The 14,337-nt window shown below is 35.7% G+C and overlaps 2 protein-coding genes across 2 annotated transcripts; one reads left to right on the top strand and one right to left on the bottom strand.

Annotated features, from left to right (window-relative positions):
* Positions 1-1,127: 1,127 nt before the first annotated feature.
* LOC109045353 (endonuclease domain-containing 1 protein-like) lies at positions 1,128-2,548 on the bottom strand. The gene is made up of 2 exons (XM_019063211.2): positions 2,198-2,548; positions 1,128-2,067 (listed from the first exon to the last, which is right to left on the bottom strand). Exons 1-2 carry the CDS (start codon positions 2,510-2,512, stop codon positions 1,471-1,473), a joined length of 912 nt encoding a protein of 303 aa, XP_018918756.1. The 5' UTR covers positions 2,513-2,548; the 3' UTR covers positions 1,128-1,470.
* Positions 2,549-5,423: 2,875 nt separating this feature from the next.
* On the top strand, positions 5,424-6,653 carry LOC109085657 (endonuclease domain-containing 1 protein-like). The gene is made up of 2 exons (XM_019100177.2): positions 5,424-5,598; positions 5,758-6,653. The coding sequence occupies exons 1-2, from the start codon at positions 5,476-5,478 to the stop codon at positions 6,442-6,444; spliced, it is 810 nt and encodes a 269-aa protein (XP_018955722.2). The 5' UTR covers positions 5,424-5,475; the 3' UTR covers positions 6,445-6,653.
* The last annotated feature ends 7,684 nt before the right edge of the window (positions 6,654-14,337 follow it).

The raw sequence follows: 14,337 nt of genomic DNA, 5'->3' as shown, positions 1-14,337 counted from the left end.
GTGTCAAAATATCAAATATTATATCTAACATTTTGGGACTTTTATGCTGAAATTCATTCAAAGATAAGACGTTGCATCATATAACAATTTTTTTAATAATTTTTTTTTTTATTGCAATAATAAACAACAGAGATTACAGTACATACAAAATAAACAGTAAAAAACAGTATGTACAAAACACAAAATACCTTTCAATAATAAACTACTTATGGATTAATAGATAACAGAAAAAGCAATATAATATAAAAATTCTTAAGAGATGGACAGAAAGAAAAAGAAAAAATATCAAGCATCAAGCATGTTTGTAACTATCTTTCAAATTTGAAAACTTTTTAATGGCCGGTATGTAGTTACCACATTTGGATATCATGTGGAATGAACTCAAAAAAAAAAAAAAAAAAAAAAAAAAAAATCAATGAATATTAAGTTATTTCTACAAGTATTTATTTTATTATACATTTCACAGTGATCTTTTGTGGTAAGGTGCTTGTTTTGTTTAGATGGCCAATTCTATGCTTGTAAATTTTGACTGAATTTTAAAATATCATGTGGTGCAACCACTGCAGAGTGTTTTTCCATTATAGATATATGTCCCAGATTGGCAGTTTTTGTGCTTTTATATTCAGTGCCTGCCAGGCACGTGCACACATAGACATCAAAGGGGGCTTGAGCACCTACCCTTTTTCTTCCTCAAGAGAAAGTGCCCTTGTTTTGGGGGAGTTTTTTTTTTTTTTTTAGAAATAAATATATGTATATATGTGTGCATGTGTGTGTGTAGATCGGCACATGCACATTACAGACAGGCAGAGGGCCTCAGAGTGAAGCCCTCCCTCCTTTCCAGTTGTGTTTGTCTTTGTGTGGAGCTGAGTGGTGATGAACAAAAGACTAAGCTACCTGTGCCTTGAATTTGCAGCTAATTATGCGAAAGACTAAAGGCAAATATAGTTAATTTGTCTCCTAACATCCATGACTCATGAGCTACCATGTAATAAGTTAGCTAAAGTTTAGCTAAGGCAATATGTCAGGGGCATACAGGCCCTTTCACTAGTGACTGTTCTGAACTGTTATATCAAAGGCAGATAAAAGGGAAAACAGAAGTCCACTGGATCCCTGGTCACTGGCAAAAATCTGCTTTATTTCTAGTTTATGTTTTGTGTAAAACAATTGCACATGACTCTTTTGAGCTGGCTGTCAATGGAGAAAGATGATTACTGGACTATATTTGAAGTGCTTCGCATTTACAAGGTGATATCATTATTATTCATAATGTTTGCATATACATTTCTGCACATTTACACAGAAAAAGAAACAGATAAATCCAATAGCAGTGTTTATGTCACAGGTTAATTTTCCCAAGGCAATATGAGCATATTACATGTATTTTTTGGTCATACAATACAAAGCAATTGGAGTTATAATTTGACACATTCGTTGGAAGTAAATAGGGTTAAGCAAACAAACTGTAGCATGTTAGCCCCTAACACCCCTTAAATTACGCAAGTAGCCAAGAAATCTGTTCCAGAAATCCACCAAGCAGTCCCTAATTCTTGCAAAAACAGATTTTTTTAATGTGTTACATTCATTGAAAAGCAGCTGTATGCTTGCATTAAAATTTTCATTCTGGAATAATCCTTCAGTAGATCTCCTCAGATTGTTATCTTCATTTTTGACCTCTTCATATTTTAAGACCCATTGATTTGTTTCAATGTGATGACAGCAAATAGCAGTCCACAAGTGTGACAGAGCTTTTACATGTTTAGTGTTGTTATTTGTCCTGTCAAGTAGAGCTCCTGTAAACACATAGGCCAAGACTCTCCGAGTGTTGTCTATGTCACGGCAGTGCTGATCCATGAACGTTTTATGTTCATTTTCTATTTCATTCCAAATGCTTATATTAGTTGTAATATTCAGTGTTACACTATTAGTAAGTGTGAATGTAGATTCAGCAGTGTCTATATCAGCAGCACGAGAGCTGGGAAACAAGTAAACATAATGGCTTTTATTAAAGTCTCTTGTACTCGCTTGATTTTCATATTCCAATCCCATCTCATCATTTGAAGGATCAAGCTAAAGAGCACATAACAGAAAAGAGAAATAATGAGTGAAACAACTGAATACACTTAAAGAGAGATAAATCAACACATTTCTGAAACATTGTGAGCATATGAAACAAACAAATAAGCCACAAAAATATTACCTGAGGTTCAACCATTGCTGGCGGGTTGTCTGGAAGGTTAAAATCTGTTGTCCCTTTGTATTTGTAAGCAGAGAAAACAGGGATCTTATGTCTTGTGTCATAAAGTGTTGCAAATCTGCAATGGTTCTTATACACTTGACAGATCATTTTGTAACTCTCTTCACCCGTTAAGCATGAACCATTCAGAAAGCTGGGAGGCTGTTTTTTGAAGAAGACCTCACTGCAATTATTGAATGAATCAACAACTTCAGTCCCGATGATTGGAAAATCCAATACCAACAGCATGCAGACGATGCCCAAGATATACAGCTGCATCTTCACCAGCGCTCACACTGATGTGAATCACAAGCAGAAAAGGTGAATGCTATTCACAGAGCAGAAAGAAATTCTCACTCTATATAGACCAGTTATCTGTCTTCTGAGTTAATACGGTTTGTCCAGTTGATAAGCTTACAAAAATGTCTAGATTACCCACTGGCTGTTCAGATGTTCAGAGTGAGATAAGTGCTAGCAATGTACATTTACATTCGTCTTCAGTTTTCTTTTTTTTTTCTATCAGTGTGTGCACAGTAAAAATTCACACTCATATTGGCTTATGAAAATATATCTTTGTATGAGCACAGTTACGAATGAGCCTTATTGAAATGTACAATATGTATATCACATGCCATTCAGAATTAATGGAATTCCTGCTGCTTTGTCAGGGACTAATTGCAAAGTCAATCCAGCTTACAGCCAGAGGAGAAAATGTGGGTTTTGCCAGTTGTGGGTGTGGGAGATTCTGTGCATAGTTTGGTTTGAAAGAACTGCAGCTACTCCAGAATGAACATGGTTGATCTCAATGTTTAGTAGGCCATAACATTGCAAGGCATGATCGGGTTTGCATGGATATGCACAAAAATGTGTGGTGTGAGAAAAAAAAAAATAAAGATGATAAATATGATAATATGACATGACAGAAGATACACAGCTAAGAACTGTATACCTATACACTGATTAATTAAAATTGTATGAAGCAAAAGTAAACATTGTCACATATGAGCGCTAAATGCAGCTATATTAAACAGCCTGGGGCTGCTGCTTAGCCCTGCATTTCAGCCTGAGCTCGATGAGACTCAACTTATTTACGCCCCTAGGGCCAGGCTTCGGGACAATTTTCACATCATAGCTTGCTCACGTGTGGCCTGGGCATCGGGCCTGTTTTAGGCTTATCCTTCTTTTTATATTTTAGACATCCATCAATTAAAATGATAGAAAATATGTGCTATGCTGGTGGAAACAACATGAGACCATGCTACCACGGCTGTCAAGAACAGTGTTTGGTGTCCCCGCCAGCAGCAGTAGTATCGAGCATGCCTTCAGCGCTGCTGGAAGAACTATAGAAGAAAAGAGGACTGGATTAAAACTAGAGCTGTCCCCAACTAAAGATTTTTTTAGTCCTCTAGAAGTAGTAATTACCATAAACCATGATGAGCCATAGAGAGAAAATCACCTTTAATACAGATTACATAATGAGATAATTTCTGTTTTCGATTTGAATTGTTTTAAAGTAGACATTTCAAGCTTTCTATATTTATATTTCCCATGTCTGTGAGGCAAGCCATGCTGAGTTTCGGTTCATTTTTGTGGTGCACTGCAAGAGACTGAGGCAAAAAAAAGTGCATCCTGTTTGTTTTCTTTAGAAGCACAACTTTTCAGAATTCAGAAAGAGCTTTATTGCCAAGGATGTTTGCACATGGAATTTGTTCTGGTGACAGAGGCTTCCAGTAGACAGAGCCAACAACAACACAAACATAATAAAAAATTATTATACAGACAGTAATTGAACCATTAACAATAATAACAAATTAACAGAGACAAAGGAAACTGGTCTAGAAACAAAGTAAACCCAAAATCCAGCTAAAGCAAACACAGATGACCATAACAACATGCAATTTTTTTTTCCCCTATGTAATTTATTGTCAGTTTGGAACATTCTTTCAAACATACTATTCATGGGGCCTATTTAAGCTATTGAAGTCAGTTGACTTCTTACACTTTTAACTGCATTAGTGTTCAACCCTTTAAACTAAAAGATGATATTTAATTAAATGTTTAAGGCTATGATGCATAAACTCAAATACACACATAGTATTTTGAAAAGCCATATCCTTGATTGAGGTACTTTTCAGAAAAAGTTTGAACTCTTATATTCATGAATTAATGAATCCTCCTTTCTTGACAATAACCCTCTTCAAACTCTTTCTGAATAAAATAAAAAAAAAATTTCCTTCCTAAAATTGTAATGGGAAAGATTGGAAAACCACTGTGGCTGTAATATGATTGTAATAAATGACATAAAATTTAGAGCATGCAGACAAAACGCTTGTTTTAACATTTTGATAACATTTATTCAGTTGTATGACATTTCTGTTTCATATTTAGGGTTTTTTCAATACATGCAAAAAATTTATTTTACATACATTTTTGTTACTGAACAAAAAATCCAGCTCACTGCATGTTTTAAATCACAGATGTGAGTAAGTTTATGGTAAAGTTGTTATCTTTTTTAGGTAATAGCCTCTTCTTGTTGGTCAGCTTAATTATCAGAATAAACAAGTAAGAAGAAGCATAACTACATACTTCTGTTCCTGTCAGCTTAGGCAGCTTAATGCTGGCTGACTTTGCAGTTACTCCTCCAGAACAAGATGGTAATTTTAATATATTTCAATGGCATGTGATGTTGGCTTGATTATGTTATTCACTTTGCAAATATAGTTCATACAGCTTGTTAATTTGCATAGAGCTTAACTGGTCACATTTCAAATTATATTTCCAAGTTAATAAATTCATATGAGTGAATGATATGTAAATCTAAATTAAAGAGTTTGAGCTAGTTTTGAATTAGCATCCAATACTTCTGAACCAGTGAATAATCTTGACCTTTTTAAGCTTATCAATTTTACAAGCAGAAGTAACTCAGGGGACAGATAACTGGTCTATATAAAGAGAGAATTTCTTTTGACAAGAAGTTCTGCCTTGGTGATTGCGTGAATTGTGTTCACATTTCTGGTTTGTGATTCAGTGCCGTGTAAGCACTGGTGAAGATGCGGCTATATATCTCAGGTATCGTCTCTGTGCTGCTGGTGTTGGGCTTTCCATTCATCATGAATGAAGTCGTAGATTCGTTCAGGAAATGCCATCAGTTTTTCTTAAATGAAATGCCACCAATGATTCCTGGCATACTGGAGAATTCAACCTCAACAAATGAAACCTACATCTTGATCTGTCAAAAATATATGAGTAATTACACATTTGCAACATTGTATGACACAGCAAATAGGATTCCTGTTTTCTCAGCTTATGAGTACACCGGGGTAGGAGAAAGGAGACCGGGAGAAAGATGGAAGATTGAACGTCAGGTGATATTTTTCATATTGGTTTGACAGTTTCTTTTTTCCCCAAATGTGTTTTAGAGTAACTTACTACTATCATTTTAACTTTGTTTTCCTGTTGCTGATTCTACTTGACATATTTATTGTCTTGTTCATGTAATTTCTTTTCATTTATTTGTTCTGTAGCTTGAACCATCTGGTGCTGACATGAAGGTGCCATTTGTACATCAGGCAAGCAACAGGGACTACTGCAGCAGTGACACCAAAAATAAACAAGTTGATCGTGGTCACCTATTTCCTTCCAGTCATGCAAATAACAATAACACTAAAAAATCTACATTTACATTAACTAATGCTGTGCCACAGAAGAAAAGCTTTAATTCTGGCAGCTGGTGTGACATGGAAAACAAGGTTAGGGACTTAATGAATAAACACTGCCGTCACAAAGAAGATAACAATAGAACCTCAGCCTATGTGCTGACAGGAGCTGTACCTGGCACCGATACAATGAATGACAGAGTGAACATTCCCTCTTACATGTGGACAGCATTTTGCTGCTATAACAGAAACTCATGGGTCTCTCAAGCTCACTGGGCCGAAAATGTAGATGAGAAGAATGTTCCAGGCTCAAGTCGAGATGAGCGTCATGCTAAAGGTGGAAAAAAAAACAAGAAGAACAACCAGATAGGAATCCCATCAATATCCCTGGAACAGTTACATCAAATCCTGAGTACATTTTGGCCAAACATACAGCTGTTTGCTAACTGTACAAATATTCTCAATGAAAGTTCTCTTCTGGGCATAAACACTGAACATGACTATGGCCAGGATGAATCATGTAAAGAGATGGATGCCAAACAATGTAGTGAGTGACTGGACTTGAAGCCAATAATGCATAATGAAATGAAGACAAACATAAAAGCATATTTCATGTATTAATCTTCAAATTGTCAAATATACTAATTTTGGGTGGCAGGGGTCTTTGGGGGCTTAAGCCCCTGATGTTTTGACAAAAGCCCCTCATCTTTTTGATGATGGAACATATTTAATTTCCCAAATAAAATATGTTTAATAACTTTTAATTTGTTCTCCAAGTATTAGAGATCCATGATTAAAATCAGTCTGCACTGCTGGCTGTTTTAGATTACCGCTTACCTCACAGGGCTGTACAGTGGGATAAAATTGGTCTGTGCAATGAAAGAATTTAGTAGCGCTAAATGTGTGTGAGCCTGTTTACAAATCTGTTACCAAACAAAGAGAATATTTAATGACCAAATTCACTAATAACATCAGTTGAGCGTACTTCAGAAGAGGGTCTAGCCCAGCACAACAGGAACTACCAGTTATAAGTGTATGTTGATTTAGGGCTGCATTGTTAATAAAAATAAAACCAAAATGCAAAGGCTGGAATTTGTTATATGCACTACGCGGTTCACAGTAAATGCTGCTCCATCTCTGAAAACACTGGGAGTTTGAGTCACCCATAATGTGCATTTGAGAAAAAAAAAAATACATCTTGTAATGAGAAGCATTTAACCTGTTGTCTAACAAAAGAGAATATTTGAACAGTCAAAACCTTATTCTTATGAAAATAACCTGAGTGAGATGGCTTGAAGAACTCAAGAAGATCATAGAATCCACTGGTTTGGTGATGTTATGCCTGATAACTTTAGGTTTGCCACCTGTCCCGTAAAATACAGGATTGTCTGGTATTGAAAGGTAAAATGATATGGGAATGCAATGATGTGGGGGGTGCACAATCGGACTGAAAGGGCACTTTTGCAATGACAAAAAATGGGCAATATTGCATCATGCATGGGGGTACTGCTAAAGGGTATGTATAAATTAGTTTTTTTATTATTTGTATATAAATATCTATTAGTAAAATATTGCATATATTTTTAGAGCTTAGTAGACAAATAATTATTATACTTTTAGACATTATTAGACAGATAATTAATTAATATTAAAAGTAGCCAAAGGAATAATTGACGATGGGCCATTAAATTATTAGAAAATAATGCACACCCGAGGTGGTGATACAGCCACGACAGGAAGAGGAGACAGCATGACAGCATGGAAAAAGCAGGTATTATTAAGTCACTGAACCCACCGGCTGTAAATGCAAACAGTATACCATATGGGTGATACATGTGATATTTTCTTTCACACATTTTTTTTTGTTCATATACTACATCGTAAACAGTTATTTTACCAGTTGTTTATATATTTATACATCACATACTGTTTGTTTATTTTCTTCATAAATAAAGTAAGTCTCTTAGGTATTTTCCAGACAAAGCAAATAATACTCAAACATATCTTTGGCAAATATATTCCTATAATTTATTTAAAAGCTTTTCCTTGTATAAAATTTCCTATGTCAGGTGCTGTTTAAAGTAGCATTTCTTACAAAAAGCAAGACATAATGCATAACATTATTTTAAAATTTGCTTTAAAGTTGACCTATTATGCCCCTGATGTCCCCATGAGTGTGTATGAAGTGGAAGTTTTAGCTCAAAATACCCCACGGCTCATTTTTTACAGCTTGTTAAAGTTTCCACTTTTAGAGTGTTCAACTTCATACTGCTTTCATATTAAATTTTTAACTACCACATTCCTATTTATGATCATTCTGGTAGCACACAAAGGCAGCATCAGTGAAAACAGGCAGAGACAATGGTAGCTTTAGCAACAGTAGCCTTACAGAGTGCCAAGAAGCTCTTTCAGAAGTTCAATTTGGAAAACAGAATATGACACATGACTTATTTTGTCTGGGGCTGACGTTCATGCCCAAATGTTCAACATTTGCAAAAATCCAGCATTGAACTGAACCTCATTTGTGAGGCAGTCCAGTGTAAAATGATTGGCACACACATATAGGACGTTACCGATTTTTCCGGGACATTTCATTCGAAAATGAAATTTAAGGGGATACTTGAAAATTTTGTCATTAATCACTTACCCCCATGTTGTTCCAAACCCGTAAAAGATTTGTTCATCTTCGAAACACAATTTAAGATATTTTGGATGAAAACCGGGAGGCCTGTGACTGTCCCATAGACTGCCAAATAAATAACAGTGTCAAGGTCCATAAAAGGAATGAAAGTCGTCGTCAGAATACTCCATCTGCCATCAGACGTGCAATCTGGGTTATATGAAGCGACGGGAACACTTTTTGTAAGCGATGAAAAAGCTTTTACAGGTTAGGAACGACATGGGGCTAAGTGATTAATGACAAAATTTTCATTTTGGGATGGAGTATCCTTTTAACCACAGTGTCCTCAGTGGCTCAGATGGAGGGAGTGTGCATCCCAAAACACAACACTTGTAATGCCTCTTTGGCGCTGATAAGCAACTGGAGCAAGAAAACAGTAATGGCAGACTGCTGCTTCTCACTCAGGGCTTTGTCTATGCTAATAGGGCAGAGAGCGTCACAAATGGGCGGGATTTCTCTCTACGATGACATGTAAATAGGGAGAAATCTGGAATAGCTTGTTCTGAGAAACTGCAGCCACACAACTGTGTTCAAATACCTAATAAATGTGATTTTTGCATAATAGGTCCCCTTTAAGACTGTGCACAGTGTAAATGTCTTTCTTCAAACCTTGTTATTAATATTGATTGTTCTCTATTTTATCTAAATCAGGCAACATAAACTGGAGTGTCTTCACCAAAGAACAAAAGGAGAAGTCTCAGATGCCATAATCCTTGACACTACGTTGGAAGTTGCAGGAAGGGTGTCCTGTGATACATCAGACCAGGCAACCATCTTCCATTGCTCCATGATCCAGGTCTGATGCTCATGAAAATGGTCAAAATCATGGAAGCTAAAGTAATAAAATGTAAAAAAGTTATTTTGCAAAAGCTAGTAAAATGCGCATGTGCAGTTAAGCATGCATGACTTAACCAAGTCACTGCGTATGCATTTTAAGCCAGCAGCCATATCGCCCTGCAGCCCAAGACCGGTTGCCCACTGAAGCTAAGCAAGGTTGAGCCTGGTCAGTACCTGGATGGAAAAAAGCACCGTCCTTCAGACGAGATGTAAAACTGAGGTCCTGACTCTCTGTGGTCATTAAAAATACCAGGATGTCTTTCGAAAAGAGTAGAGGTGTAACCTCAGCATCCTGGACAAATTCACCCATTGGCCTCTGACCATCATGGCCTCCTAACAATCCACATATTCACTGATTGGCTTCATCACTCTGTCTCCTCTCCACCATAAAGCTGGTGTCTGGTGGGCGTCCTGGACACTAAGTCTGCCGTCGCATCATCCAGGCGGATGCTACACACTGATGGTGGACGAGGAGATACTCCCTCACAATGTAGAGTGCTTTGAGTGCTTAGAAAAGTGCTATATAAATGTAATGAATAATTATTAATATTATTAAGACATGTGTTACGTCATTAACACATGCGCACTAAAAAAAATAATGTCACCGCAGTACAACAAAGCGGCTAGGACACTCTCGAAAGCTCAGGGTATGCTTGGATCCCAGAGACTTAAATAAGGCAATCCAGAGGCCACATTACCCACTGCTGACTTTGGACAACATCACCCCAAACAGAGCAATGAGTTTGTTTGGAACAAGACTCAGATGAAAGCATTTCAGAGAAGATGAAAGAACTGATCACACGAGAACCTGGTCCTGTTCTGTCTTACAATGACCATAACAAAGAGCTCTGTCCAAAAATGTAACCCAAAACATCTTATCCCCCACCAGATTCCATGGCAGATCATTGCATCAAATGATGAGGTGGGATCTGGAGCAACTTTTCCACTTCACAAGGTGCATGGAAATACACTGTGTGCAAGAATGTAAAAAAGGATTCCAGCACTACCTGTGATAAAGGAGACTTTAATGCTTTAACAATACTGACGAGTTTTGACCTAAGAGTCTTCTTTAGGGTATTCAACACACATCACACACAAACACATCTCCATATTGGATTACTCGTTAACAAATTAGCAACAGCTGACAAGCTTAACTCAAGTCATCACATTAATTTATAGGAGTTAAATTCTTTTATCCAAAAGAAACAATCACCCAATCAGAGTAAGTCCACAACAGATTAACACACATTAAAAAACATATATTACACAAACTTACTTGAAACCATCATCATGCAGATCATTGCATCAGACCTGTTCATGTGGAACAGAGATGACTTTCTGTTGACAACTACAACAGTTTGAGTTGAAAAGGCTTTCTTTAACCTTTAATCTTCCTAAATCTAAATGGACAGAGGTTGTCATCCAAGGCACAGCTCTTAAAAAAAACAAGCTTTTGGAGTAAGTAAGCTTGAAAAAGACAGAAAAGTTAAACAAAATGCACTTGGAGTTCCTTATGTATATGGACAATTTTTTTTTTTTTTGCCACAGTTCCTTCAAAACATGCTACTGGAGCAATTGAGCTTGAACAGGACTGGTGTACTTCAGGTAGATGCACATCTGTAGTTAGATAGAAACTCTTTTTAGACAACTGTTATTCATGGCACAGTTCCTTTAAACAGGGTGCTGGAGCAAGTAGAAGCAGTTGTTACACACTTACAAATATTTTCTGTGAGTGATTTTCTTATTTTCAGATGTAATGCAACATGGCTACACTGGTAATTTAGAATTATCAAAATTTTCATGTGATATCATCACAGCAAGCTGCTGCATTTTTTTATAGTATTGCATCTCTTTATTATTATTATTATTATTTTACAGCTCAAATCGTTACACTCACAATTGTTTGTTTTATCTTATGTTCATTCATGTTTATGTTAGAATGTTGTTGTTTTTTTGTGTGTGTCAGGCCAAGGTTTACTTTTCCCCAGGCACCGCACCATAAATGGCTGCCCACTGCTCTGGGTGTGTGTTCACAGTGTTTTCACTGCTGTGTGTGCACTTTGGATGTGTTAAATGCAGAGCATGAATTCTGAGTATGGGTCATCATACTTGGCTGTATGTCACCTCACTTTGTCACTTTTTTGTCACTTTACAAATTCCCGAAAAGGGTGGTGTTAAAATGGCTTAATTTTTAAGAAGTTTACATACAGAAGTCCTACAAGCATTATTTGGGGATCTGTTTTCTCAAGAGCCTAGGTTTTGTTGGCTAAGTGTTTCTTATACTTTGTGTTACAAACACTCAAATGGATAGGAGACTTAAAGTGAAGAAAGTGGTTTAAACTTTATTGGTGCTTGTTAAAGCCTAATGAAGAAAAAAAATTGTTTGCATGTTTTCTGTGTTTTTTTTTTTTTTTTTTTTTTTTTTTTTTTTTTTTTTTTGTAAATTACTGAATTTTTGGTAATATCTTGCTTCTTGGTGCTGTCATCTAAAACAAATCTAATTGAAACAACAAGATGGATATTCATTAAACTACCAAAAGCATACATGAACAAGACATTAACTAGTTGATGTAACAAGGCAGAATTTTGTTGAATTGAAGTGCTTTACTGACATTGAGTGAATAAGAATAAATTTGATTAGACTAACACAATACAGACATTTTGATTCAATTAGTTGCAATGATGTTATATTGACATATCTCAATCATGTTTAATCTACAAATGTATATTGTGTTCATATAACATATTCAAAGCAGTCCAAGTTTACTTAATTTGATTAGATGCATAATGGGTGCTACGATTAAATCACGTTCATTTAACAAATTATTTTTTTGAGTGTATTATGCTCTTTTACAAATATTGCATCAAAATCAAATCAATTTGAGTGCGATTTAAACTCGGATGATTGTAACCACTCTAAGTTCGTCTGCCTTGGGAAAGCTAGCGTATCTCCAACATTTTAATAACACTCATTGCCTTCTTTAGTGCAGCTCAACCAGATCTCATCCCATTCGTCTGTATTTGTGATGTCACAAATCCCGGAAAATACACGTTTTTATGCTCAAACAGCAACATTACAGACTAACCAAAGTTAAAAAAGTTAAAAAGCATAATATGACCCCTTTAAATTTTCATAACCTAATATGAAGGAGTAATTTGTTTTAAGCAAACGCTGATATATGACTAAATATAAATGCTCGTGAACTTTAAACACTTCTCCATTACACTGGTGTTACATATTGGAGGCTGGGAAGAAACCCTGTGTGTAATGAATTCCAATCTTCTAAAGAAAACATGATGTAACATACTGTATAGTGAAGTGAGGCCATTTGAGGATTTACAGCAATTATTCCTTATTGATAAAAAGAAGGCATATGTGATAATGTCATACTTCATAGATGTGAGCCTATATGCATTCACAGGTTTTGGTTGAAGATATAATTATATTTAGTGTTAAACAAGCGAAATAAAAATAAGAACCAGTAATGTAATGAGAAAATTAATTTTCTGGGATAATATTCAATATTTTTAGTAGACTTTTATTAGTCAGCTATTCAGTTTATCTTAATTAGTATGTATTTTAATATATTTTACATCAATTGTTGGAGTGGCTTATATATAAAGCACATTTTATTTGCTGTAAAAAAATATTTTCTATTTGTTTACCTAATATGTTTTAATTAGAATGCTTAAAACTATAAAATCAGCACTTTTTTTCACTAGATACTGAAACAACTTGAAACAACATTAGTCAATTTTTTTTAATCCTAATTGGTGCAGTGCAACCTGCAAGTTGAGGTTGAGCCACCTGACAACTTTTGTGTTAAGTTAAATTCATTTGACACTCTTTCTTTTTCATTTGAAAGCAGAGGTTTTTAATAGTAGGTTTAGCCTCTTTGACACAATCTACCCTAATTCTCTCTTTATTACATTAGTCACAAGCAGAATCAGTGTGAAAAACTGGAAATTTATACTCATGGCAACTTCAATGCTGAAATCATACTTGTTGCTCCAGAACGAGACAGGAGTTTTGTTATTTGAATATTGATAAGGATTTGCTTGTCATTCACTGTGCAGTAAGATAAAGCTAACAGAACATAACAGAACTGTGGCCACATGCAGTACTAAGATATATTTCCATAAGCCAGTGGTTCTTAATCCTGGTCCTGGGGACCCCCTGCTCCGCACATTATTTGCATATCTCCATTATTTAAAGGGAAAATGTGTACGATTTTTGTAATAAAATATCCGGGGGAAAAAACACTGTGTTGTGTACTTACATTATCCCAATAGTTCCCAAGGATTTGTAATTCCAGAGAAATTCCCATTTTAAATAATGGCTCGTCCCATGTCATCGTCGCCTATAATATCCTTGTTATCCTTGGTTTCCGCTTGTACAAACTATGGAATCACAAGTGGACAAATGCAGAAGTGGTGGTTATACAGCATCCAGCATGCCACTATTGTGTCGTTCAGTCATACATCATCGTACATCAGCTGAGGCAAGCACGCTTTGGGACAAACAGAGAAATAAATCAATATCAGCATGGCATTTTCGAGATAGAAAGAGCTTTGTGACAAACTTAAACTTGACAGAAACTCCAATCTCGCATGTGTTTTAATAGACAGGTAAGCAAATATATTATTTATTGTACAAGTAATAGTCATGTACAGATGATTTGAAATAGATATGAATAAATTTACCCTGAATTACAGCAAATTTCTCTATTATTACTATTGTTATAGGTAGTGTTAGATGTTGCAGTATGTAATGGTATAATGTTAAGCAGTTCTTTGTCACCTACTTAGGCTGGCCACACACTAGAATGATTTTCAAATCTTAACCCATTTTAAAACCATGGGAGACCACAGACACACATGGACGGTTTCAACCGATTTTTAGCCTTATAATCCCCTGAATGCACACACTA

Source organism: Cyprinus carpio, chromosome B19, assembly GCF_018340385.1.
Source record: "Cyprinus carpio isolate SPL01 chromosome B19, ASM1834038v1, whole genome shotgun sequence".
Lineage (NCBI taxonomy): Eukaryota > Metazoa > Chordata > Actinopteri > Cypriniformes > Cyprinidae > Cyprinus > Cyprinus carpio.
Note: the sequence above shows the minus strand (reverse complement) of the source record. Positions and strands in the feature narration are given on the sequence as shown.

Coding starts and splice junctions, on each gene's coding strand:
- LOC109085657 (XM_019100177.2), top strand. CDS start 5,476: ATGAGTAATTACACATTTGCAACATTGTATGACACAGCAAATAGGATT. Junction 5,599..5,757: donor GATGGAAGATTGAACGTCAG/GTGATATTTTTC, acceptor TTTGTTCTGTAG/CTTGAACCATCTGGTGCTGA.
- LOC109045353 (XM_019063211.2), bottom strand. CDS start 2,512: ATGCAGCTGTATATCTTGGGCATCGTCTGCATGCTGTTGGTATTGGAT. Junction 2,068..2,197: donor CAGCAATGGTTGAACCTCAG/GTAATATTTTTG, acceptor TGTGCTCTTTAG/CTTGATCCTTCAAATGATGA.